This window comes from Manacus candei, unplaced genomic scaffold, assembly GCF_025592945.1.
Source record: "Manacus candei isolate 608988 ecotype Guabito, Panama unplaced genomic scaffold, ASM2559294v1 h1tg000139l, whole genome shotgun sequence".
NCBI classification, from domain to species: domain Eukaryota; kingdom Metazoa; phylum Chordata; class Aves; order Passeriformes; family Pipridae; genus Manacus; species Manacus candei.
Genome location: NW_026138187.1, coordinates 390,771 through 415,063, shown reverse-complemented (window position 1 = coordinate 415,063; position 24,293 = coordinate 390,771). Strand labels below are relative to the sequence as shown.

At 59.0% G+C, this 24,293-nt stretch overlaps 1 protein-coding gene across 4 annotated transcripts in view; it reads right to left on the bottom strand.

Moving 5' to 3' along the window:
- Nucleotides 1-24,293, bottom strand: part of KIF21B (kinesin family member 21B) — a 43,534-nt gene that overhangs the window by 9,541 nt on the left and 9,700 nt on the right. For 2 of the 4 annotated variants that reach the window (XM_051771710.1, XM_051771708.1), the window contains exons 2-30: nt 21,193-21,415; nt 20,661-20,843; nt 17,257-17,406; nt 16,893-17,027; nt 16,382-16,549; nt 15,763-15,878; nt 14,979-15,174; nt 13,859-14,048; nt 13,684-13,747; nt 12,637-12,861; nt 12,285-12,366; nt 11,690-11,807; nt 11,221-11,412; nt 10,402-10,601; nt 10,137-10,244; nt 9,659-9,727; nt 9,037-9,266; nt 8,484-8,631; nt 8,191-8,385; nt 7,329-7,430; nt 7,042-7,207; nt 6,669-6,729; nt 6,317-6,374; nt 5,659-5,864; nt 5,115-5,189; nt 4,846-4,959; nt 4,184-4,222; nt 1,941-2,077; nt 1,508-1,688 (exon numbers count right to left, since the gene is read on the bottom strand). In XM_051771710.1, the coding sequence (XP_051627670.1) occupies nt 1,508-1,688; nt 1,941-2,077; nt 4,184-4,222; nt 4,846-4,959; nt 5,115-5,189; nt 5,659-5,864; nt 6,317-6,374; nt 6,669-6,729; nt 7,042-7,207; nt 7,329-7,430; nt 8,191-8,385; nt 8,484-8,631; nt 9,037-9,266; nt 9,659-9,727; nt 10,137-10,244; nt 10,402-10,601; nt 11,221-11,412; nt 11,690-11,807; nt 12,285-12,366; nt 12,637-12,861; nt 13,684-13,747; nt 13,859-14,048; nt 14,979-15,174; nt 15,763-15,878; nt 16,382-16,549; nt 16,893-17,027; nt 17,257-17,406; nt 20,661-20,843; nt 21,193-21,415 (4,131 nt within the window). The remainder of the gene's footprint in view (nt 1-1,507; nt 1,689-1,940; nt 2,078-4,183; nt 4,223-4,845; nt 4,960-5,114; nt 5,190-5,658; nt 5,865-6,316; nt 6,375-6,668; nt 6,730-7,041; nt 7,208-7,328; nt 7,431-8,190; nt 8,386-8,483; nt 8,632-9,036; nt 9,267-9,658; nt 9,728-10,136; nt 10,245-10,401; nt 10,602-11,220; nt 11,413-11,689; nt 11,808-12,284; nt 12,367-12,636; nt 12,862-13,683; nt 13,748-13,858; nt 14,049-14,978; nt 15,175-15,762; nt 15,879-16,381; nt 16,550-16,892; nt 17,028-17,256; nt 17,407-20,660; nt 20,844-21,192; nt 21,416-24,293) is intronic. The other 2 variants (XM_051771711.1, XM_051771709.1) reach the window with 1 other exon arrangement.

Genomic DNA, 24,293 nt, shown 5'->3' with positions numbered 1-24,293 from the left:
GCCAAGGGGGGAGGATGAGTGGAGATCAGAGCCACTGAGGAACTGTCCCTCTGGCCACAATGAGACCAACAGGAGCTCTGTCCCCCAGACCAGTGCCCAGCCTGCAGAGGCAGCCAAGGATGTCGGGTCTGTGCATGACACAGAGCATGGGGCCCTGGTTTCCATCTGAGGGCCATTCTGCTCTCCTCCCACTCCTTTCTGCTTCACACAGGAAGACCTGGTGAGTGCTGGCATCCAGCATAGGGAAGCAGAGGTCTTGACCTCTGCACCAAGGGGAAAGCACCTTCAGGTCAAGGCAGATGAGCTGAGGCTGGACAGAGAAAGGAGCTCTGGGCCAGAGTGAGTGGGTAACTCTGGTCCACCATACTCTCCCCTAACGTTTGAGCCCTACTTCAAGCTGGCAGCCACAGCTACAGCCTGCTCCATGCTCCTTTCTGGTCCTCAAACTCCTCACAGAGATCTGAGTTCCCCACTGGAGAGCTTGAGATTTACCCAGCCACGATGCTGTTGGGGCTGCTGGCTCTCCTGGCCACTCTCAGAGTAGCTCCAAAACCTCTTCAAAGCTCTTGACCCTTAACAAGGGAAAATACTGGATTCTGCACCTGGGATGAGGCAACCCTGGCTGTGTGTATAGACTGGGGAACAGGAGGACTGAAGAACAGCTGCAGGAAGGGACCTGGGGGTCCTGGTCAATGGAAAGTTGAATGTGATTCAGGAGGGTCAACCATGTCCTGGGTGGCATCAGGCAAAGCATCACTGGGTGAGGGAGGGGATTGTCCTGCTCTGCTCTGCACTGGGGTGGCCTCACTTCAAGTTCTGGGAGCAGTTTTGGGCACCATAATACAAAAACCTAAGCCATTAGAGAGCGTCCAGAGGAGGATGGGGGTCTGGAAGGGAAGCCAAAGAATGGCTGAGGTCACTTGGTTTGTTCAGCTGGAGAAGAGACTAAGAGACTAAGAGGAGACCTCATTGTGGTCTTCAGTATCCTCACGAGGGGCAGGTACCCATCTCTTCACTCTCATGACCAATGACAGGACTTGAGGAAACAGCTGGAGTGGAGTCAGGGGAGCTTTAGGTTGGATATCAGGAAGAGGTTTTTCACCCAGAGGGTGGCTGGGCACTGGAACAGGCTCCCCAGGGGAGTGGCCACAGCACCAAGCCTGAGTTCAAGAAGCAATTGGACAATGCTCTCAGGTACAGGGTGGGATTGTTGGGGTGTCCTGTGCAGGGCCAGGGGTTGGACTCAATGACCCTGATGGGTCCCTTCCAACTCAACATATCCTGTGATTCCGTGATCCTGAGCCTTCTCTGCAGAAGGTCCCCATGGCTCTCCTCACCCCAAATTCTCCCACAACCTCCCTGTTCCCTAAGGAAGCAGCACTGCAAACTGGCACTAAAGGAGCTGTTACTTGGCCCTGTCCCCAACCCCTGTAGGTCCTGGGACCGGCTCCTGCAAAGCCAGAGATGCCCAGAGTGCCCCGGGTCTCCCAGAGCCGAGGGGACGTACGTGAGGGTGCGGATGCAGCGGGCGGAGTCGCGGATGTCCCACACTTTGATGTACGACGTGGACACGGTGAACACCAGCCCCGTGTGGCTGCAGTACTTGATGGAAACCACATTGTTTGGGTGACCCTTGAGGGAGGCGATTTCCTGGCCCGTCACCAGGTTCCACATTTTGCAGCTCCGGTCTGTGGGAGGAAGAACATTCCCCAGAGTGTCAGGGCGGGTCTCCTCCGAGGAGACAACGTCTGTTCTGAGCATCTCCCCCCTCCCACAGGCCCAGAGGGAAAGGAGCCAGCCAGCCCCTGCACTGGGGCAGGGAAGGGCTCAACGCTGAAGACAGGGACAGTCCCCACAGTGCTCAGCACTTCCCACATTCCCAGTGCCAACCTGCTCCCACAGCATCCGCACCTTCCCCGCCCCCTCTGCCCACCACGCACCTTTGGACCCCGTGAAGAGCAGCTCGTCGGTGGCATCCAGGCAGAGCACAGGCTTGGTGTGTCCCTCTGCCACCGAGACACACTGCAGTGGGGCTGTCCGGGCATTCTTGGTGCCACCCACTGGGTTAATGATGCCCCTTCGTGGGAGAGAGAGAACAGGTACAGTGCAGGGCTGGAGAGGCACTGTGCCCACAGTCCCAGGGCATGGGAGAGCTGTCTCACACCAAGCATCTTCCACTGCCCAGCTGAACCTGGCATGTCTGAGCCAAGGTCTTTGCAGGAAACCCCAGGAGTCTCCCCAGGGGCAGCCCCTTCCCACCTCTGCCCCGGCAATAGACTGGGAAAGGGGGAGGCTGCCCAGTGGCCTCTGCTCTCCCCCTAAACCTCTCGTGCCTGGGCAGCAGAGACTCAGGACAGGTCAGGAGACCCAGCTCACTGGCCCTAAGGTCTATTTTGGGACAAACTGCCCCCTCTCCAGCTGGAAGCTCTGCTGGGATAACCGTTTCAGGGCACCAATATCAGCACCCCAGTCCCTTGGGGGCCATCAGCCTGTAGCTGGTGACATTTGGAGACAGGGCCCTGCTCCTTTACACAGACCACAAGGGTGACAAAGGGCAGCACCAGCTTTTGCACCCCACATCCCTGTCACAGTGGCTGTTCCTCCAACCACTACTAGCTTTGGGCAGGAGAACCTCCCCCTGCCAAACCTGCCTCCAAGGGACACTGCTGCCTGTCCCAGGGGACACAGCACCTGCCAATCCCCTCTACTTCAGACATGCTGAGGGTGCTGAGGACCACCAGCCCAACCCTTCCATGTGTGACCCTTGGGACCCTGGTGTGCCTGGTCAGCAAGCACAGCCACCCACAGCCAAGGGACCCCAGGTTGGGCTGGTTTCTTCTTACAGGCAGGGAAACTGCAGTGTGGGGCTGGGGAAGGGCAAGGTCTGCGTTAGTCACGAGGATAAGCACAGGCTCATTAATTTGGGTTTGGGAATCACATGCATGTGATGGTTCTTCCTCAGCTCTGCACTTAGCAATGCCAACCCAACAGCCCTCCCCTGACTCCCGGTGCCTCCACCAGTCTCAAAGTGTCACTGAGTCCAAGGGGAAATCCTGACTGCGCGGGGTGAGATGTTTTCCACTGACTGTGTGTGTCTGCCTGACTAAAAACTGCTCAAAGTGACACAGCCCAGACTGGTCTGGTGACACTCCCCCAGCGACTGGGGGCCTGCAGGAGCTCAGGGCACAGGCAGAGTGAGGGGACACCCAGGTGCTGGAGAGCTGCTCACAGAATCATGGAATGGTTTGGGCTGGAAGGGACCCTAGACACCATCTCATTCCACCCCCCTGCCACGGGCAGGGACACCTTCCACTAGACCAGGTTACTCCAAGCCCCATCCAACCTGGCCTTGAACACAGCTCCTCTGGGCAACCTGTGCCAGGGCCTCACCATCCTCACAGGAAAAATTTCTTCCTGACATATATTTTAAATCCCTCCTTTTTCAGTTTAAAACTGTTCCCCCTTGTTCTGTCACTATCTGCCCCTGTAAAAAGTCACTCTGCCTGTTTTTTATAAGCCCCTTTAGGCACTGGAAGGCCACAATGAGGCTGATGTTCCTTAAGGATGGGGGAAAGTTGGCCCTTGTGTTGGGAAACCTCCACAGGCAGGTGGGTGCAGTGGGAGAAGCCCAGGAGCACCTTGACCCCAAGGCTGAGCTCTGCACCACAATCTGACTGGATTCCTTTAGGAAAGAGATCAACCTTCCCCAGCTCAGCACCAGGGAAGCACAACCAGGCACGGGGAGAACCTGAGATATTTGCCTGGAAGAAGCTTACACGAAGGACACACTGGAAGCACCCAGGGTTACCTGTCCCCTTCCCTACCACCCCACCGTCCTGCTGGAGAGCTGGGGAAGGTGTGGGACATGGTGGCCTCAGGCTGGCAAGAACCCATCAGAGATGGAGGAGAACATGCTGCCAACCCCAAACCAGGCAGTGCCTGCAGGTGAGCCCAGCGCCGTGTTTCCAAGGGCTGATCCAAGCAGGAATGGCTCTTAACTTGCAACCGAGGGGACAACATCAGGCACTAGAGGTGGCATGCCAGGAGGGGACAGACACACGAGCTGGGAGGGGGGGGAGAGCAGCAAGGTGCAGGCAGAGCATGTGGGGACAGGGAGAGCAGGCACCTGAGACAGAGAAAGGAGGAGCGGAGGAAGGGATAATAAATAGAAAGTTGTCTATACCTCAGCACCTCCGAGACAGAGGAATCGCTGTCATCAGACCTAGGGGCAGAAAATTAGCAGGATTATGGGAGAGAAAACCCAGACTAGAGGAGGCAGCAGTGGAGTCAGAGGTGGAGGATTGTTATTGCATCCAAGCCAGTGTAGGATAGAGAGGAGGAGGGGAGAGAGGGAGAAAGAGAAGCACACATGGAGAACCAGGGGAGAGCAGAGGAGCAGAGGGCATGTGATGATCAGACAGCAGGTCTCCATCAGGGAACGCCGGCGCTGCTAACAGTGTCCAAGCTGAGGGCAGCACCCAACCTGGGGGAGGCTGGAGCAGCATTTGTGGGTGAATGCCAGTCCATCAGTTTCCTGTGAGCCCTCACCCCCTCACCCCATCCTGTTCCATCGCCTTTCCAGGGCCCCAGGTCTGGCACTGTCCTGTCTCCAGGCAGAAGCCAGGAGTGTGAACTCAGAGGGGGCACAGTGGGCAGGAGCACAGCACTGGCACAGCAGCTGCTCCCTCACAGGGAGAAGCAGGGGAGGTAAAGTGGTGACAGGACAACTGGCTGGAGCCAACCCAAGTCCTGGTGCTCCTTTTTGCCCCCACAGGGCTTGGTACGTGTGTGCTGTCACAGTCTGGGTCCCCCTCACTCACACACTCCCACCCCAGCAGGACTTACTTATCCAAGGCAGACCCCTGGCTCTGGGTGCTCGTCAGGCGGGAGAAGACGTTGCGGTCGTTGCGCGGGCGGGTGGGAGGGGAGGAGGGAGGTGTGAAGCCAATGTCTGCAGGCCTGAGCCGGGAAGGATCAGAGGGACGCATGAATGACTCGGGAGCTGCTCACCTGGCACCAGCAGGGCCCAGCAGAGCTGCCCAGACAGCATCCTTCCCCACTCAGCTGGGCCACCCAGCCTCCCCCAGCCACACCACCGTCTCTCCCAGGCTCACCTGGCAGGTTGCCCACGGTCGTAGGATTTCCGCCTTGTCAGGGGAGAAGTGTCTGAGCCTCGAGACTGCCTGGGACTGAAGCGAGGGAACAGAGCAGGGTGGGTGCCTGCCCTGCACTGGGATCCCTCCACAGTGAACACCCGTGTCCTCCCCCACAAGAGTAAATAGAAGTTGGGCTGCCCTGGAGTCACAATCACACAGTCAGAGGATGCCTCGAGGCAGCCCTGAGTGCAGAGGCTTTTGGCAGCCCAAGGTGGCTGATAACCAAGAGCAGGGAGTTGGGGACCTTCAAACCCCCCCTTCTTTCCCTCCTCCTGAAGCACCCTCCTCTCCATCTGCAAAGGATACCAACATATTCCTAAAACACTCTCCAAGTCCCGATGGAGAAATCCACCACTGCTTGCTGCAGCCAAGCCTGGATAGATGCTGGACTGGGCTCACCTTCACCCCTCTCCATCTCCACAGGCCAGACACAGCTTCCCATGGGCTGGCCCATGCCTCCACGAGCCTCCCAGTGCCCAGAGACCCATGACCCCATGCTCACAAGGTGCTTCCTCGCGTGGGCAGGCTGACGGTGCGTGACACCTTCTCCTTGTAATAGGGGTCTCGGATGGAGAAGCCGATCCCGTCCTCTTTGATCTCCATGAGGGATGCCAAGGACTTGGTGATGTTCTTGGTAGAGACGTCCAGCGTGGGTCCCAGACACTCAGCTGACACCGCCTTCATCTGCCCCGAGAGCTTGGGCTCTCCCTAGAGCAGGGCAGAGGGCTCAGGGCTGGGCAGCAGGAGCAGCCAGTGCTGTGGGGTGGGGAGCTCGTGCTCTCTGGCCACAGGAGGCTGAGCTCCCCCAGGTCACACTGGGATGCCCATCACGGCCAGCTCTGCACGCTCAGAACAAACATACTGACAGCCTATACAGAACATTAGCTGCTTCCCTCCACCTCTGCCCTGCACAGGGTCCTCCCTGATGCCACTCAGATCCGCAGGGTTGATGTGGTGGGTGTTTCCCAAGTTTTGGCATCTCAGGACCACAGTACCAGGAGATCTTGGTTCCTTCCATCCAGGGATCAGCCATACTGCCTATGCTAAGCCTGGTTCGCCAAGGTTCAGACCACAGAGCAGAGGCCTGGAGCATTGCTGAACATCCTTCCATCCCTCCTCCCAGTCCCTGTGACAAGGGCCACACAAAAAGGCCAACTAACCTTGAACTTGAAGTCATCCTGGCTTGCTGAGCCCTTCATGGTGAAAGACTGGGAGATGCTGCAAGGAGAAGAGAGCAAAGACAGATCTTCATTGCCAAATTCTCTTCAGAAAGCTGGTGCCACTGGTCCACTAGACTCCTTGGTTTACCCCCTGCTCCCAGAACCCTTTCTCCAAGGAATGACCACATCACTCCCCACTGGTGTCCAAGAGACATCTCTGCTCCCCCCACCAAGGGCTGGGCACCACAGAAAAGCTCCGGCGGGGCTTTGTTCATCCACAGGGTCCCCTGAATAGCACCAGGCATCTTGCCCCAGGCACCACCAGCTCAGGCAGCACCAGGCTGGTGCTTACCTCCCATCTGAAGCCAGGCTGAACTCTGAGACTTCCTCATCCGTGCTGGTGTAGCCGTTCTCTGTGTGAGAGGGAGGCAGCGCATCAGCAGCGCAGAGGGGACCCCACTGTCCCCAGCCCCATCTGAGCCACACGGTGGAGGGGACACCCCAGGCAGCTGTGAGGGGTGACCCCGTTCCTTGTCCCTGTTGTTCTGGTGGCCAGGGCACACGGTCCTACCCAGCATCACCCTCGAGGAAGGATCCCAGCCATGGCACCTCCAGGTGCTTCCTGGAGGGCCAGCACAGGGTGGACACCCCACCCCACCCCACCCCACAGGCCAGCGGATGAGCACACCTGGCCTGAGGATACGCACGCCCAGCCCAGGGCCCACCTTGCTGGACGTTGTGGATCAGCGCCTGCAGCTCGGGGTGGGACTCAGCCTTCTCCCGTAGGGCGTCCAGGATGGCGTGGTTCTGTGAGGAGCTGGCCACGTCTGTCTGCCGCAGCCGCCCCTCCAGCAGCCGGATCTGGGCCTCCTTCTGGGCTACCTGCAGCCCCTGGGGAAGGACAGCCAAGCCGGGGCTCAGGCGGGTGTCACAGGTCCCCACCACCAAGTCCCCACCCTGGCACCCTGTGAGAAACCCTGTCACACATCCACACCCCAGCCTGGCCCTGCACCTTGTCGATGGAGGCCTTCAGGAAGTTGTCCAGCAGCAGCCGGGCTTCGGCCAGGGAGCAGGAGCTGATCACCACCGAGGTGTCCGTGGAGTCCAGCTCCTCCTGAAACACGGAGAGACAAGGGCTGGCTGCAGCAGCGGAGCTTTGCCGCTGGACACGGGATGGGCAGAAGGGGCTCCATGGCCAACACAGCACCTCCATCATCCTGCAAGCACTGCCCAGTCCAACACTCGTCCTCCCCAGTCTGCCCAGTGGCTACTGGGGAGATCTGGCCATGGGGTTGTCCAACACAACCTGCAGGGTTTCTGCACTGCTACAGAAATTCTGGGGTTGACACTTAATTAGACACCAAACAGACACCAGGCTCACCTGAATACACAATCCAAAGCCTAGTGTGAATTAACAGCAGCTCTCCTTCCCTGCCAATCCCCCAGGGGACAAGCCAGGGACAGCACACAGCCTCCATTTTGGGCTTCAGACACTGAGGGGGATCAGGAGCTGCACAATGGCACACCCAGTGTCACAAACGGACACAAAACCTGGATAGTTTCTGCTGGGAAAAAATCCAGTCCTCTTGGGACATTTCCAGCACATGAAGCTCCCATGGGGATGAGTGACCAGAAGCACCATGGGCAGGATGGGGGGCCACAGCTTCCCTACAATTCCAGGGCAGTGGGATGACAGCAGCTTGTCCAGGGACATGCAAGGACCTGCCAGCACTCCTCTCCACAATTAACCACCTAATGAGAAGTGACTGTGTGGGTGCAGCCCCAGCGAGTGTGACACAGCTCAGAGGATGCTCCTGCCACAGAGAGATGCTCTCACTCTCCCCCTGACAACTGGGCCCAGTCCCACTGCCCACCTTGGTCTCCTCAATTTGCATGATGGTGGCCTGGCAGTCTGAAATGCTGTCGTTGATGTAGTCAATGTTGGCCCCCAGCACCTCAATCTCCTCATTCAGCTCTTGCAGCCCTTTCTGCTCCATGGGGCTCTCCGCCTGCAGCTTCGCCCGCTTGCCCAGCAACGCCTCCTGCAGCAGTGACAGCTCCTCGCGTTTCTGGGGGAAAAGGGAAGGGGGATTGGCACTGTCTGCACAGCCATCCCCCTGTCCTGCACCCACCACCCGGCCCTCTCCATCCCCAGCACCACGGCCACCTTGATGAGCCTCTCCATGTCCGCCTCGAGGTTGACGATGGTCATCCTCTGCATGACGATGTCGAAGATGCGCCGCTCCAGTGACTGCCACTTGAGGCGGGCGGCTTTGCTGAAGGTCTGGCTTGAGCCCTTCTTGGGGAACTTCTTCCTACAGCCAGAGGGGGAGAACAGGCACATAGGCAGCCAGCCACACTGTGCTGGAGAGCTAGGTTTGCCCCAGGAGGATGCCAGGGCTTTGACTGGCCAGAAGTAGAGGAGCCATCTGCTTGTGGATTGCCCAACTTTTCCATTGCCCCTTAGCAAAGAGGGAAAAGAGATGAGCCCAGTAGGGTTTGTGCCATGGCATTGAATCCTTGTGGAAGGCCAGCTCTGGGCTCAAGCCCAGGTGACAGTCAGTCACACTCTGCCAGCACAGCCCGTCAGAGGGTCATTAGTTTAATACAGGTCAAGTGCACACTAAGAAGCCAGCCTTCAACCTCTGCCACCAGCCAAAAGCCAGGCATGGGGATCTCTGGGATGCCTTACTGTCCACCCACCCAGGCCCTGCCCTGACCTGGCAGGCCGAGCCCCGTTCACAGAGGACGAGGTGTCTCCCAGGAAGTTGTTGATTTTCCTGTTCCACTGGCGCACGATGCTGGAGACGGAGCGAGCGCCGGACTCGGGCTCGGAGGAGGTGGTGCTGGCCGAGACCTCTGCGCCCGAGTCCAGCATAGCCGGCTTCTGGCTCGTCCTGCCCGCCACCCGGTCTGACATGGGCTTGGCCAGACGGCGCAGTGCTGACACCTGCCCACGAGGAAGGGCAGAGGAGAGGGTGTCAGCTGGGCACCCCCACCCAGCCCAAACCTGCTGATGTCACTCTGTAGTCCCCATGGGACCAAGAGCGGCAGCTCTGTAGACCCAAAGCCCAGGGACATTTGTGCCTCATGGGTTTCCCTCTCCTCCCTCATACCCCACCCCTGCCACCAGGCTCTGCTGTCCAGGATGAGGAATTCTGCTGCTGCCTGCAACCATCTCCCACATGGCTCCTGAGCCACCAAACCCCTCCCACCCTTTTGGGAACCCCACTCCCAGAGCTGGCCCTGTCTAAAGGACAGGGTTTCTCTGACCCAGGCACTGGGGGCCCAGCCCTGTATGGTGGGTCTGGGACCTGTGTGGAGACAACCCACTCCCCTCACCTCCTGGGTTTTCCTCCGCAGCACTATTTCCTGTTGCCGCTTCTGAGACTCCAGAGCCCTGATCTGGAACTGCATGAGAGAGAAAGAAAAAAGACACCCCTGGGGTCCTGTCCATTCACCCCAGTGATAGCTTCAGTCCCAGGGCTCCCTTTAGCACAATCTCACTCCTGATCCTAACAGCGAGCAGGTTCCCAGCCTCCAGCTGGCCCTGACTGCACATTGACTCCCGCACATGGCAGGGGAGGGAGCCCACAGCATCCCCCACAACCACAGCAGAAGCTGAGGGAAGGCTTCAGGAACCACCCAGCCAGGTGTGCTGTGCTGGGGCTGCACAGACCCCAGCGAGGTCACGGGCACAGCAGGGCCCCAAGCTTCACCAACCTGAAGTATTTATTGAGCAGGACAAACACCACCCCCCCAGCCAGGCCAGCCCCCCTGTACGGGCACACTGGTGGCACGTGGCGAGCTGGGTTCTCACCTCCTGCCGGCGCTGCTCCTTCTTGAGCTGTGCAATCTCCCGGTTCCTCTTGGTCTCCACCAGCCGGCGCCGCTGCTGCTCCTCCCGCATCTGCTTCATCAGCGCAACCTGCAAGGGAGGGTCCCGTGTGCCCCGACTGCCCCGGGGCACCCGCCCACCCAGCAGACAGATGCTCTGCCCTTGCCACCAGAGTGGAAAACATTGCTCCGAGCGGGAAGCCAGGCTTGTTCAGGGGATCCCTCCCTGCCCTGGCACACCCAGGTACCTTTGCCTTCTTCATCTCGGCCACCTCTGCCTGCAGCTTCCGCAGCTCCCGCTCGTAGCGGGACTGGTTCTTGAGCAGGCGAGCATGCTCCTTCTGGGCTGCCTGGAGCTTCTGCAGGTCCCGGTTCATCTCCTTCAGCCGCTTCTCATAGTCTGCTTTGATCTTGTTGGCTTTCTCCTCTGTGTAACACTCCATGGTGCCTGGTGGGTGAGGAGAGGGTTTGCAACAGCCACGCACCCTGGGATCCTCCTGCACCCGCATACCCTGCCTGGACACACCAGGCACTGCTTCCTCCCTGTCCCACCATAGCCCCCCCTCACCCTCCTGTGGGTTGGGGTCTGTCTGGGGATCCTGCTGGAAAGACCCAGCACGGGGTGGAGACTGCTGGGCTGAGCTGTGTCTCCTGGCAGAGCTGCAGACTGAGACCCACAGCCACAGTATGGGTGACCCTGCCCTGTTTAGCCTGGACATCAGCCACAGCACAGGGTCTTTTGCCCCTCAGTTTCCCCAGGTGTCCTCACTGAAGTGGTGGGGGCTCATGAAGTGGTGCTCAGCGCTACAAGAGGCTTTGCCTCGCCATCCTTCTCCAGCACCAGGGGGGTCCAGAGCTCTGTGCTGACTGGTCCTGCTCCCACAGCAAGACAAGTGGGGTCTTGGGGGGTCCCAGGGACTTGAGCAGAGGCAGAGGATGACAGAACTCTACCAAAGCCAGTGTTGCATGCCAGGGGTGGATGCTCTGACTCTGCGTCAGCTGGGCAGGAGTAGGAACTGGGGCCTGATGCTGCAGGGGTGGGATCCCACAGGTGAGGTGGTTCTCACTGAGGTTTTGCAGGACCCGGTCCCGCTCCAGCTGCGTGTCCCGAATCTTGTTCTGCAGTAGGATCAGCTTCTCCTCATACTGATGCTTGAGGGTCTGCAAGCGCCGCTGGCTGTTCTCCAGCTCATCAATCAGCTTCTGCTTGATCTCAATCTCACAGGTCAGATCTGCCAGATCAGCCTGGAAATTCACAGCTGGAGGCAGAGGGGGACAATCAGGCTGGGAGGGGTGGGGGAGCATCGCTCCCATGGCCCCACTGAGCCACAGTACGAGGAGAGGGCAGAGGAGCTGATGGGAACCCACATCGCTAGGGAGCAGCAGCACCCCAAAGAGTGCTGCAGCAACCCTGGGGCTCTTCCAAGTCCCCCAGAGTCCTGGGGTTCTGCCTTCCCAGGAGCAGAGCTCGTTGCCAGAGACACGAGCAATGCCCCCACATGCTCACACAGGGCTGCACACAGATCTCCACTTTACCCTTCTCCTCTGCATCCGAGTCTGAGTCCACCAGGCTCTCTTCACTGCCCGAGTCCTCATCTTCATCCTCGCGCCCATCCTCTTCCTCACAGCCACTCTCGTCCTGCTCCTCCTCCTCCTAAGAGAGAAGTGCCTAACATCAGCCTGCAGCATGGCCTGCTCTTCTCTCTGCAGCTCCTCCCTCCTCCAAACTTGAGCTCACCCTACAGCAATGTGCCACAGCCCCCACAGTGGGGCTCAGCCTCGCACACCGGATCCCAGGGGCTGCAGCACCATTTCTGGACCCCTAGTGCACACTGCTGAGAGTAGCAGCTCTGTGCCCCATCCATCCTTGCATCCATCCCCTCCCAGCTGAGCAGCCCTGCATTGCCCAACCCCCCTTCACCTGTGCCAATTGAAACCAAGCCTCCAAAATCGTGGACCCCTTGCTCCACAGCAGGGCTGGCTGGGGAGCATCCAACTGCCCCCTGCAGCAGCATGGAGTCCTCAGCAAAACGAGGGCCCCTTCAGGGCCAGCCTGGGCTTGGTCCCTGTGGGGCAATCACAGCACTACACACCCAGACAACCCCTCGGTATGAGCACAATGCCCACTCACCTCTTCCACCTCGTTCTCATCCGTCTCCTCCCCGTTGTCCTGCTGCAGTTTCTGCTGCTTCCTTAACGCCTCCTTCTCTGGGCTAAGGGGGGAGCAGAGCAGGGTTGTAAGTCCCAGTGTGAGGGAACCTGGAAACAGGTCCTGCCGGGACCACCCTCAGCCGCCTGCTTTTGGACCCACTGGGGAAAACAGCCTCTGGAATTGTGTGGTGGGCAAAAAGAAGGCACCAGCAAGGCAGGGCTGGGAGGGGAACCCAGACATCCAGGTGGATAGGTGAAGCAGGATACCCAACACCACAAGGAGCAGTCAAACCCACAGGCAGCCTCTCCACTCCCCAAACCTCTGCCTTTACCTCTTCCTCTGCTGCCTCCGCTCCTTCTTTTTCAGGCGCTCCAGGTCCTGCTTGGCCCGTCGGAGGACATCGGAGGCCTCTGAATCCACTGGCACAGCGGGGCTGCACAGACCTGCCAGGCCAGCAGCCGGGGAGGAGCCCATGGAGTAGGGGGGCCGGGCAGAGGCTCGGGACAGGCTGCGGCGCAGGGACTCGTTCATGGACTCACTCTCCAGAAGCTTCGTTCTAGGGAGTGGAAACAGGATGTAGTCAAAGAGGGGCCATCCCACTGCCCCCAGTTTGGGTTGGGAGGGACCTTAAAGCTCATCTCATTCCAACCCCCTGCCACGGGTAGGGACACCTTCCACTAGACCAGGTTGCTCCGAGCCCCATCCACTTGCAGGGATGGGACTGGCACAGCAGCTTTGGGCAACCTGTGCCAGTGTCTCACCACCCTCACAGGGAAGAATTTCTTCTTAACTTCTAACCCAAATCTCTCCACTTTTAGTTTAAAGCTGTTCCCCCTTGTCCCATTGCTGTGTGCCCATGCTTAAAAAAAAAAAAAAAAAAAAAAGAAAGAAAAAAAAAATCCTTCTCCCTCTTTTTTAGAAGCACCATTTAGTCACTGGAAGGGGCTCTAAGGTCTCCCTTCTACAGACTGAACACAATGTGTTCGGATGGTGTAAGCCAGGGATGGATCCACTACTAAGCCATTTCAGGTACTGATGGGTGAGAAAGTCACAATGCTGCCAGACAGGGTCCCAGGATCATGCAAGAGACTGGGGTGGACCCAACTTTGGGGGGCCAGCAGTCCCTCAGAGACCCCAGGCACTCCCAACAGGATCACCCCCTCCATCAATGCTTACACCAAGGACAACAATGGCCGAAGCACTGCCCAGCACCAAGGCTGGGCCTCCTACAACCCCCTGTAGCAGCAGTGCCATCAGCTGCTGTTCCACGGGGCTCACAGCTCACCCCAGCGACACTGGAGGCAGCGAGCTGTGAGACACACAGGCTCGGACCCAGCCACCAGGACCCCAGTGACACACCAGCCCTGCACCCACTCACCTCAGCTCTTCAATCTCCCGGATGTAGTTCTGGATGAGGGTGCCGATGGCTTCGTTACCATCCCCTGCAGGGGCAGAGGCACAGGCGGGTCGAGGCAGGCCCAGGCTGTACCACAGACCCCGTCCCAGCCGTGCTGCCTGGTGACCCACCGTGCCACGCGCTAGCCAAGCCTCACCTGCCTTGGCCAGCATCAGGTTGGCCTCCTGGCTCATGAGGTAGGTGACCCTGCTGTTGATGGCATCGATGGCCTCCTGCATGGCCTTCACCCTCATGCGCAGGGCGCTGTTCTCCTTCTGCAGCATGGTGTTCTCACGGAACAGGTCGCTGTAGCCCTCGGCGCCATCCTCCCCGATGACTCGCTTGCCCTGTGGGACAGGAGGGAAGCCCCTGAGTGCAGGGTGAGCTGGAAGATGGGGACCCACCACTGCATCCCTAAGGGCAACCCCAGACACCATAGCAGGGACAAACCTAAGGACCAGAAAAGTCTGAGCTGAACAGGCAGAGGGTGGGAGATGTTTCAGGGCTTCTCCCTGCCTTAGCACTCCAAAAACCTGCCCAAGGTCCTGCTTGTCACAGGCAAGACACTGTGTCTTAAGCCTCCTGACTCCTCTAGACATTACCCCTATCCATAGGGGTAGGGGGATGGGAAGCAGGAGGGTCTGTCCCACTAAACCTGCCCCAATTCAAACATGAGGAGTGGGGCTTTCTGCACCTGCCTCCATCTGCTCACCAGGCCCACTCCATCAGCTGGGTTTGCCTGGGGTGGATTAAATTCTCCTCACAGCACCTTGTGAGAACTGTGTTTGGGATCTGTGCTGAAAACAGCACTGATTCCACAGGGATGATTTAGCTCTTGCTGAGCAGGGCTTGCACAGCACTAAGCCCTTCACCCTGCCCCACCAGCAGCAGGTCGAGGGCGTTGAAGAAGCTGTGGGAACACAGCTGGGACAGCTGCCCCCCACTGACCACAGGGATATCCCAGACCATACAGTGTCATGCTCAGCATACAAAGCTGGGCAAAGGAAGAAGAATGGGGGGTATGTCTGGAGTGTTGTCCCAAGTCACCATTACACCTGACAGAGCCCTGCTGTGCTGGGGATGGCTGAGCATCTCCCTGTGATGGGACATGGGGAATGAGTTCCTCGGTTCACTTTACTTATCAAACTGCCTGTATCTCAACCCACGAGTTTTCTGTTATTCTCCCCGTTCTCTCCCCCATCCCACTGGTGGGGCAGTGAGTGAGCAGCTCCATGGCTGGCCAGGGTAGGGTTAGGATGGGGTACAGGACCACTCACTGCCTTGTACTCCATCAGTTCCATCTGCAGGCGGGCGATCTCGGCCCGCAGGGCACTGATCTGCTGGCTTGTCTTGTCCTGGTTCACCACCACTTTGTTCTTGATGTTGCGAGCCCGGTTGGCGTATTTGAGCGTGTTCAGGGTCTCCATGAAGTCCCGGTCAGAGGGGCTCACACAGGCAATCATGATGGTTTGGCTTGGGGATGCAAGGGCAGGGTGAAAGCCAGTCCCCCCCACGCTGTAGCAGCTCAGCAACTAGAAAGCCAGGGCCCAGCACAGGCCACGTGCCCCCAGACACCCATCCTGGATGGGGAGCCATCTATGTTTTATAACCAAGGTATAAAGTGGGTTCATCCCTCCCAGAGCCAGAGCACCCACAAGACCATCGAGGAACCACATCACACAGCAATGAGCAAAGGTAGCTCCCTCTGGTCAGCCCACCCATTCTGGGATTGCCAGGGAAGAACCGGCTCTTTGGAGAAGAGGCAGGGAATTCAATCCCCCCATGCAGGGCACCAGCACCTGCCAAGTCCCAGACCTGCGAGGGCTCAGGAGGGTTTTGCATCAGCTGATTCTGCCAAAGCTGCCAATTGCACCTTGGGCTGATGAGGAGTCAAGGCCTTTACATCTGCAGAGTCATGCCATGCCTGGAAGAAGGTATCCCCTCCCCACTGGGCACCCACGGGAGTGCTGAAATAGCTCCTGCACGGCTCCAGAGCCCCTCAGCCCTATCTGCAGAGGGACAGTCCTGCAGCCCTAGCCCCAAGCTCAGCCCCCCCCTTACCTGTTTCCCCCAAGGGAATCCTGCAGCAGGCGGGTGAGCTTGGAGTCACGGTAGGGCACGTGCACGACTTTCTTGCTCTGGTCTCCGAGGGCACTAATGACGTTCCCCAAGGCCAGCTACCAACACAAAGGGAAGGCCCCCAAATTCAGCCCTAGCTGAGCATACAGCTGCCACACAGCCAGCATGGCAGGCCTGGGGCATGTGCTGTGGCACAGGTTTGGGTTGCACAAGGGGGAGGCGGGGGGCTTCCCTTGCCAGTCTCACCTTCCCCCCTCTTCCCTGGCCTGCGCCTTTCTCCCATGCTGCACTGAGAAGCAACATCAAGCCCCAGAGTGGTCTTTTTAGCTCAGATTAGCAGACCTCACACTTTTGGGACTTGCACCCCTGTGCTCAGCTGCACCCCCCCCAGCCCTGCCCTTGGCAACAGAGCCGTGCTCTCACCACTGGCACTGTGAACATTCCTGCCCTCAGGGCCGGGCAGCACAAACCCCAGCTGAGACAGCAGCACCCCAACAGTGTAGAGCAGCTCTGGGTAGGACCCAGAAGTGTCACAGGCTCCCCCAGGCAGGCTCTGCCTCCCTGCTCCCCCTGCCCGCCGGTGCCAGGCTTGGCGCCGTACCAGCCCGCAGTTGATGGAGATCCCTTCCTTCGCCCTCTCGCCGGTTGCTCCCGTCCGCTTCAGCCTCTCCGAGCCAGCCAGGTCCACAAAGTGAAACTTGGCTGTCAAGGTCTCGTACTCGGTGGCGGGCTGGGATCCATCCAGGAGGCTGGTCACCTCCCCGTTCACCTGCAGCCAGGGACACAGGAAGGGTCACCACTGCAGACCCGGAGCAGGCAGAAGGTGCTTTGGCTGCACTCAGACGTCAGCAAGAGCCTGAGCATTCTCCCTCCACATCCAGCCCCTTGGGGATGGAGATGGGACTCCAACAACAGCTTGCTCTGAGCCATCCCTGGGCCAGATCATCACTGCCTTGGATCAGCTCACCCTCAGCTCCCATTAAATCCGAACACTGGCTACGACTGGAAAGAAGACAGATTTCAAACCCTCTCCCCTTCCCAAGGGACCTCCATGCATTGCCTGGGTATGGGGCCCAGGAACAGCCTGGCCATGAGGCAGCAGCACATCTCACCAGCTCTGGGCGGGCACACACTCTCGTCTGGCACAGGTGAATGGTGAAGATGGCATGGGACCGGGAGCTCTGCACGTTCATCTGGGTGCTGGCGGTGGTACGGGAAAGAGCTCCCTGCTTTAGGCACTGGATCAGCTACAATGACACCAGGTAGGGAAGGAAACCTTGAAGCACCTTTGTAGGGAGTCAGGACAGACCCTGTGCAGCCCAGTGGACACACCAACCTCTCCCAGAACCCCCTTGGGACTGCACCATGCCACCCTGGGAGAGATCTCCCCGTGCCGAGATGTCCCCACACAGCACACCCCTGGCCAGTGGCACCCAGCTGCCACCCCTGCTCCACGCCTGCCCACCCCACACCCACCTCGTCCTGCGAGCTGATGAGGCGCGACGTGACCCCCGTGGTGTAGATGCTCCCACTGGCATCCTCGTGGATTTTGATGTTGGATTTGCGGTGCCGCGCGTCAGGGTCGCGGGCGCTGTCAAACAGGTCCAGGATCTCCTCGTTGTAGAGCTGAGTGGGGCAGCAGCAGGCGTGGGGTGAGCAGGGGGAAGCAGGAGGCTGCTCGAGCCCTCTGGCACCCCGGTGCCACCCCCCAGAGCTGGGGCTGCACATCTGCTCACGCGTGTGTGCAAGGCTGAGCAGGGCAGCTGGTGTGTGTGCGAGCGTAGGAGAGGAGGCACAAGCCTGTGCATGCAGAGAGGAGATGATGCACAGAATCCTGGAATCCTTCAGGTTGGAAAAGCCCTCTAAGACCATTGAGTCCAACCGTTCCCCCAGCACTGCCGTGGTCACCACTAAACCATGTCCCCAAGTGTCATGCCCACACATCTTTTGAACCCTTCTGGGGATGGTGACTCCACCACTGCCCTGGGCAGCCTGTGACAGCACCTGATCACCCTTTCAGGGAAGAAGTTTTCCCTAATACCCAATCTAAACCTCCCCTGGTGCAACTCGAGGACATTTTCTCTTGTCCTATCATTTCTTACTTGGGAGAAGAACCCAACACCCACCTGGCTCCACCTTCCTGTCAGGGAGTTGCAAAGAGTGAGAAGGTCCCCCCGAGCCTCCTTTTCTCCAGGCTGAGCCCCCCCCAACTCCTCCAGCCACTCCTCATCAGACTGGTGCTCCAGACCCTTCCCCAGCTCCATTCCCTTCTCTGGACATGCTCCAGGCCCTCAATGTCTTTCTTGTCATGAGGGGCCCAAAACTGCACCCAGGATTTGAGGTGGGGCCTCACCAGCGTCCAGCCCAGGGGGATGGTCACTGCCCTGGTCCTGCTGGTCACACTATGGCTGGTACAAGCCAGGATGCCATTGGCCTTCTTGCCCACCTGGGCACACTGGCTCATGTTCAAGCACCCCCAGGTCCTTTCCTTGCCCACCAGGAGCTTTCCAGTTGCTCTGCCCCCAGTCTGGAGCACTGCACGGGGTTACATGATGCACAGGCGAGCTCTGAGCTGCCTGTGCAGGTACCAGCTGGGATGGGATGCCCGGAGGAATGGGGTGTGTGGGCACACCTGTGTGCAAGTGTGCATCCACATGCCTGTCTGCCCCACAAAGCTCTGAGCTGCACTCTGGGTTGGTTCCTGCTGCCCAATCCTGTCCTGTCCCTGGCCCACACACAAGCAGCTCTGCAGGAATGGGACATTTTCAGAGCCCTGCCTCCAGAGCCTGAGCAGACACCCATGAGCTACACATCCTCCTGACTTTCCTGGCTCACCTGAGGAGCCCCAGCCACATGAGCCAGCGGAGCCCCACTCCCATCACAACTCCCTGAGGTCATCTCTGCCAGATGGAAAGGAGATGAGGGGGACCAGGGAGTGCTGGACAAGCAGGGAAAACCCTGCAGCCCCGGAGCTGGCAGAGGATGCACCCCCATCCATATCTTGACCCTGCAGCATCCTCTCTCACCCTGGGGTGGGGGGACACCCCTGCCCGTCTGTCCCCTCACCACCACCACTCAGTATCACCCTCTTGCACTCACATCCCAGTGCAGAGAGCAGGGTCACCCAAGGACTGCAGGTTCCTGGCCAGCAGGACGGATCAGGCTAATCCCTCCCTGGCTGCCCCAGGTGCAACTGGGCTCCTTGAGTATTTAAACCTTCTCCCAGGAGCAGAGTCACAGGACAGGGATCAGCTGGGCAAGTCCTGTGCCCCTGCTGGGACAGTGGGTTGGTGACCAGTGCCTGATGTGCCCAGGCTGGCACAGCAGAGCCATTATCACCACAAAACCCTCCCTGTGTCACCTGGATGAGGGTGGCTGCAGAACAGGGCTTGGCACAGTGGCTCAAGAGCTCCTGGTTCAATGTCCATGCTGCCAGGGTGGACCAACAACCTTGGTCACTGGGTCACCAGGCAGCAGGTTTTATTCTCCCCACTTGTAACAGAGCCTTCAAGCCCCCTCAGCTGGAAGATCCCCCCCACCCCAGGGCTGCCAATTTCCCTGGTGAGCAGCTTTGAAACAAAGCAGAGGAATCCTTGTTCCCACCCTCCCCCGCAGCCACTGGACAAACATCTGAGTCTGAGAGCCAAACCAACCAGGGTCAGAGGTGATGGAGAGAGGGAAAGACTACAGGAAATGCCCACAGCAGCTGTGTGACCCCAAGCAGGGCTACTGCTCTGTCATCCTCGAGTCCACCTCTTGGTCTGCAAAGATGTTTCCTAGGATGGCCTGGTCCAGAGGCAGCACTGGAGGCACCCATCCTTCCAGTGTCCCAATCCCAGCAAACAGGTCACCCAGGACAGGCAGGAAACTGTCCCCACTTCCACCCCAGCCCACAGGATCCCCAGAGAGGAGCCTCACGAGCTGAACACAATTGGGAAGGCACCCAGGAGCTTGGACAGGCCAAGTGATGGGAAGGGAAGGACACAACAGCAACAACGTGGGACCTAACAAGGGCTCTGCAGATGAAGACCTAAGTGGGAAGGATTTCTCCAGCAAGGAGGTGACTTTGGGCACTGCTTCCCCTCTCCAGGCCATCAGCATCTGGAGACACCCAGATGTGATGGTCAACAAAGCCACCTGGAGGCAAGATCACAGCACAGGGCCCCTCCCTGCCCATCTCCCATGGGTGCACCCCAGGTCAGGACCCCAACCAGACGAAGCTTGCTCAGGAGCTCAGCTTTGTTCAACAGCACCCTGTGCTTTCTCATTGGGGCATTAAACCAGTTCCCACTCACACCTCTTTGCTCCTTCACCACAGGAGCAGCCCCCAGGGACACTGCTGCCAACACATAAGGTCCATGGGCTTCCCAGGACAAACTTCTCCAGGGAATGAAGCAGTTAATAGAAGAGGCTTTTGAATTGGAGAAGCCAGAAGAGAGGCGGGAGAGGATGCATTGAAACACTCTCAAGGTCAAAGGTCATGGGAAATAGCACAGCCCTTCCTCAAATCCTCCCAAGAGTGGCCACTTTCTTCTCTCCCTGTTTCACTGGCAACACTGGTCCAGACACAGGGCAGCAGGTATCCTGCTATTCTGGGCCTCAAACAGGGGTAAGACAGTCCAGAGCCCCTGAATCCCCAGAGGACCAAGCCATAGGCCCCTTTCCCATGGGGGGACTCCCTCTACCCAGTTTGTAGCCATCCTGAAGCCAACAACACCCAGGTGCTTTGAGTCCCCCCTGCACCCGCACACACCCCCGGTCCCACCACGCCTGCCCGGGGTGCAGCTCTGTCCGGGAGCAGTCAGGACATGGACTCAAGACACGGGAGCAGAGAAGGACAGGGCAGGGCCACGGTGTCCCCCAGAGCTCCTGTCACCCACCTCCAGGAACTGGGCGCTGACTTTGAACTCGGGGGCTGCCACGCCCTGGCTCTGAGCCGCGCGCTTGCGCTCCTCGATGCCGCTGAAGAGGTGGCCGATGGCCCGCGGGATGATGCCCTGCTCCTCCTCGGAGATGCTCATGTCGAAGCCGGTGCCCATGGTGTACGTCTTCCCCGCGCCAGTCTGTGCAGAGACAGTGAGGGGAGAGCTGGCCGTGTTCCCCCCCCCCAGCTCAGCTCTGCCTAATGCACCCCCCCTGCCCCCCTGCCACTCCAGGCTCCCCAAACGCCCTTGCTGAGCCACTCTGATCCCCACCACCACACTGACTCCCATCCCAGCCCTGCCAACCCCTCCTCCCACCCATGGCCACCCCTCACTGCCCCAGCTCTCACCAGCCAGGGATAACTCTGTCCTCTCCACACCCAGAAACTCACACACCCCCCACTTTCCCAAAGCTCTGCAAGTGCCCTCTCAGTACCCTCAGTGCTGCTGGAGGGTAGAGCGTTGAGGCCAGAGGGGGCAGGGCCCATACCTGCCCGTATGCCAGCACTGTGGCATTGTAGCCCTCAAAGCAGCCCTCGATGAGCTTCCCCATACAGGTGGTGTAGATCCGCTCCTGCCACGTGTCCAGGTCAAAGACAAAGTCGTAGGTGAAGGCCTTGTCCTTCCCCAGCAGCACCTGGGGCTCGCCAGGTGTCACCGAGGTACAGATGTGACATCCCTCTATCTTCTCTTTGGGCAGCTGGGGACGGATCCTGTGGGAAGAGAAGCAGGCTGAGGGCAGGCTCATGGCTCACCCCATTCTTGGGGACACCAGTCTGGTCCCCAGGACGTGAGCACAGCCCGTGCCGGGCACCAACGTGTCCTGGGGTGTGTCCAGTCCAGCACAGCCGGCTGGTCAAGGGCACAGAGCTGTCCCCTGTTGCCCTGCACTGGTGTAGCCTCACCATGAGCACTGTGTGCAGTTTTGGGCACCACAATATAAAAAGAATGTAAAGGTACATTTTTAGTGTCCAAAGGAGGGACATGAGGATGGGAAAGGGCCTAGAGGGGCCATATGAGAAGTGGTTGAGGTCACTTGGCTTGTTCAGCTGGAGAGGAAGAGCCTGAGGTCAGACCTCCTCAGGGTCTGCAACTTCCTCAGGAGGGGCAGCACCAACCTCTGCTCTCTGTGACCAGTGACAGGACCTGAGGGAAAGGCATGAAACTGTGTCACGGGAGGTTTAAGATGGATATTAGGAACAGTTTCTTCCCTCAGAGGGTGGTTGGGCACTGAACAGGCTCCTCAGGGCAGTGGTCACAGGCCCAAGGCTGCCAGAGCTCAAGGAGAGTTTGGACAGTGCTCTCAAGCACACAGTGATATTGCTGGAGTGTCTTGTGCAGGACCAGGAGTTGGGCTGGATGATCCTCGTGGGTCCCTTCCCAATCTACAATCCATGCTGGAACCGTGGCTGCTGCCGGCAGGGGATGGGCAGCACCTCTGCCTGTGGCATGGAGCAAACAGGGCAGGGGATGCTTCAGCTCCTGCATCCTGCCAGGGCGGGGGTGGGCAGCCGGGCTGCAGCACAGCCCCACTCGCTCCCAACGCAGACAGATCAAACTGCAACTACAAAGGCTTGAAATGCAAAATGCAAAAACACGACGAGACAGTCCCAGCGCCAAACCCACCGTCTGCACCAAACCCCCGCCCAGCCCACGGGCTGTCCCCAGCCCCGGACCCGCCGACGGGACAGGGACAGGCTGGGCTGGGCTGGCTCGGGCAGAGAGCAGGACCCACCCGCCTCATCCCACCCACCGCGTTCAACCACAGCCCGAGAAACGTGGGAGCGGAGCGGCAGGACCCGCACAGACCCCGCTCCGCCTCAGGGCTGCGCAGCTCCGGCTGCCGGTGCATTCACCAGCTGCAGGAAGCTGGGACTCCCAGAGGGCTCTCAGAGAAAGAGGGGGTTTGGAACCAAGTGCCATGCAAATAGCTCTCCCCAGCGCTAATGACTGCACGGCTCCCCTCCCCGGTGCTCCATAAACACAGCTATTAATTCCTCCAAACCGCATCCTTGGCAAGCCACATCGCAACCTGAGCAGCCGCTGTGTGGACTGGGACTCAAAATCATGGAATCTCCTGAGCTGGAAGGGACCCACAAGGACCTCGAGTCCAACACCTGGCCCTGCACGGGACACCTCCAACAATCCCACCCTGGCCCTGAGAGCATTGTTCAAACGCTGCTTGAGCTCCTTGGCAGCCTTGGGTCCGTGACCACTGCCCTGAGGAGCCTGTTCAGTGCCCGACCACCCTCTGAGGGAAGAACCTTTTCCTGATAAGCAGCTTAAACCTCCCCTGGCACAGTTTCATGCAGGAGCCACTGATCCATGCCCAGAGGCAAGCAAAGCTCAGAGGGGGGCAAACCCCTGGGCCGTGTTTGGGGGCACAGGGTGTCCCTGTCGGGGACAGGCAGCAACGGGAGCACCTCTTCACCCCCTCACCCTGCACAGCAGACGTGTGGGAACAGCTCTGCGCCTCCCTGGATATATTTAGCTCAGCAGCCACAACAAAAAAGCAGTTTCTGATGTGCTCAGTCCCAGACTCACTCCTGTCGCCTTCCCAGGTCCCACCCTCCTCCAGGAAAATTACCCCCGACTTTTAATTACTTTTGGACCAAGATGATGTGGTTCTACCACCCCAGACACGCACAGCAACTGCAGCCCCAAGGAATGGGCAGAGGAACAAACTGGAACCACAGTATGCCTGGGAATTCTTTTTCCTCTCGGGAAAAATGAGAGCAGGTTTTCAGCAAAATATTTCTTTCCCTCTCTGCCCCCCCACTTCACTCCTTCCAGGGGATTAAATACCTCCAAGGGGAGTTGGTAAGAGGATGAGCAGCAGCACTGGAGGGGTGTGTGCATGTTAACTTTCCACAGGGCATTTAGGAACCCACCTCCACCCTGGCCATGCTGGGCTGTTCCAGTGTCCACACACCAACACCAACATCTGCCCCACTCCCCACAGCATCATGGGGGTCTTATGTGGCCACCAGGAGACATCACAGAGGGTTTCTCTAGGCCAGTGCAGCTGCTCCCCTGTGTTCAACTGCCCCAGCACTCCCATACCACGGTGTCCCATCCCTGCCCTCCCAGGAAGCACATCACCACACTGGGCACCAGGCAACGTGAGACCCTGGTTGGGCCAGGGAGGTGCTCATGTGTTGTTCAGGTCATGGCCAGGCACCACAATACCTCCATCAGACAGAGAATCGTGGAATTATTTAGGTTGAAAAAACCCTCTAAGATCACCAAGTCCAACCATTCCCCCAGCACTGCCACATTCACCACTAACCCACGTCCACAAGAACTGGGTGTGATGCTGTCAGGGCCCAACCTGTGGACGATGGAACTGCTCCCTCACCTGTCTCTGGACACAGCCAGCCAACCTGCTCTGCACCTGGTCATGGGCCACCAGCCAGGAGGACAGCTTGTGCCAACCACCAGGACCCACTGCAGAGCCAAGCACACCAGGGTGCTGTGGCCAGAAGGGCTGGGACACCACCGAGAGCCCTGCTGCCCCCCTGGGAGTCCACAGCACAGGCTCCTGTGGTTATGTGGCAATTAGGGACATCCCTGCTAAGCAGCAGCCAAAAT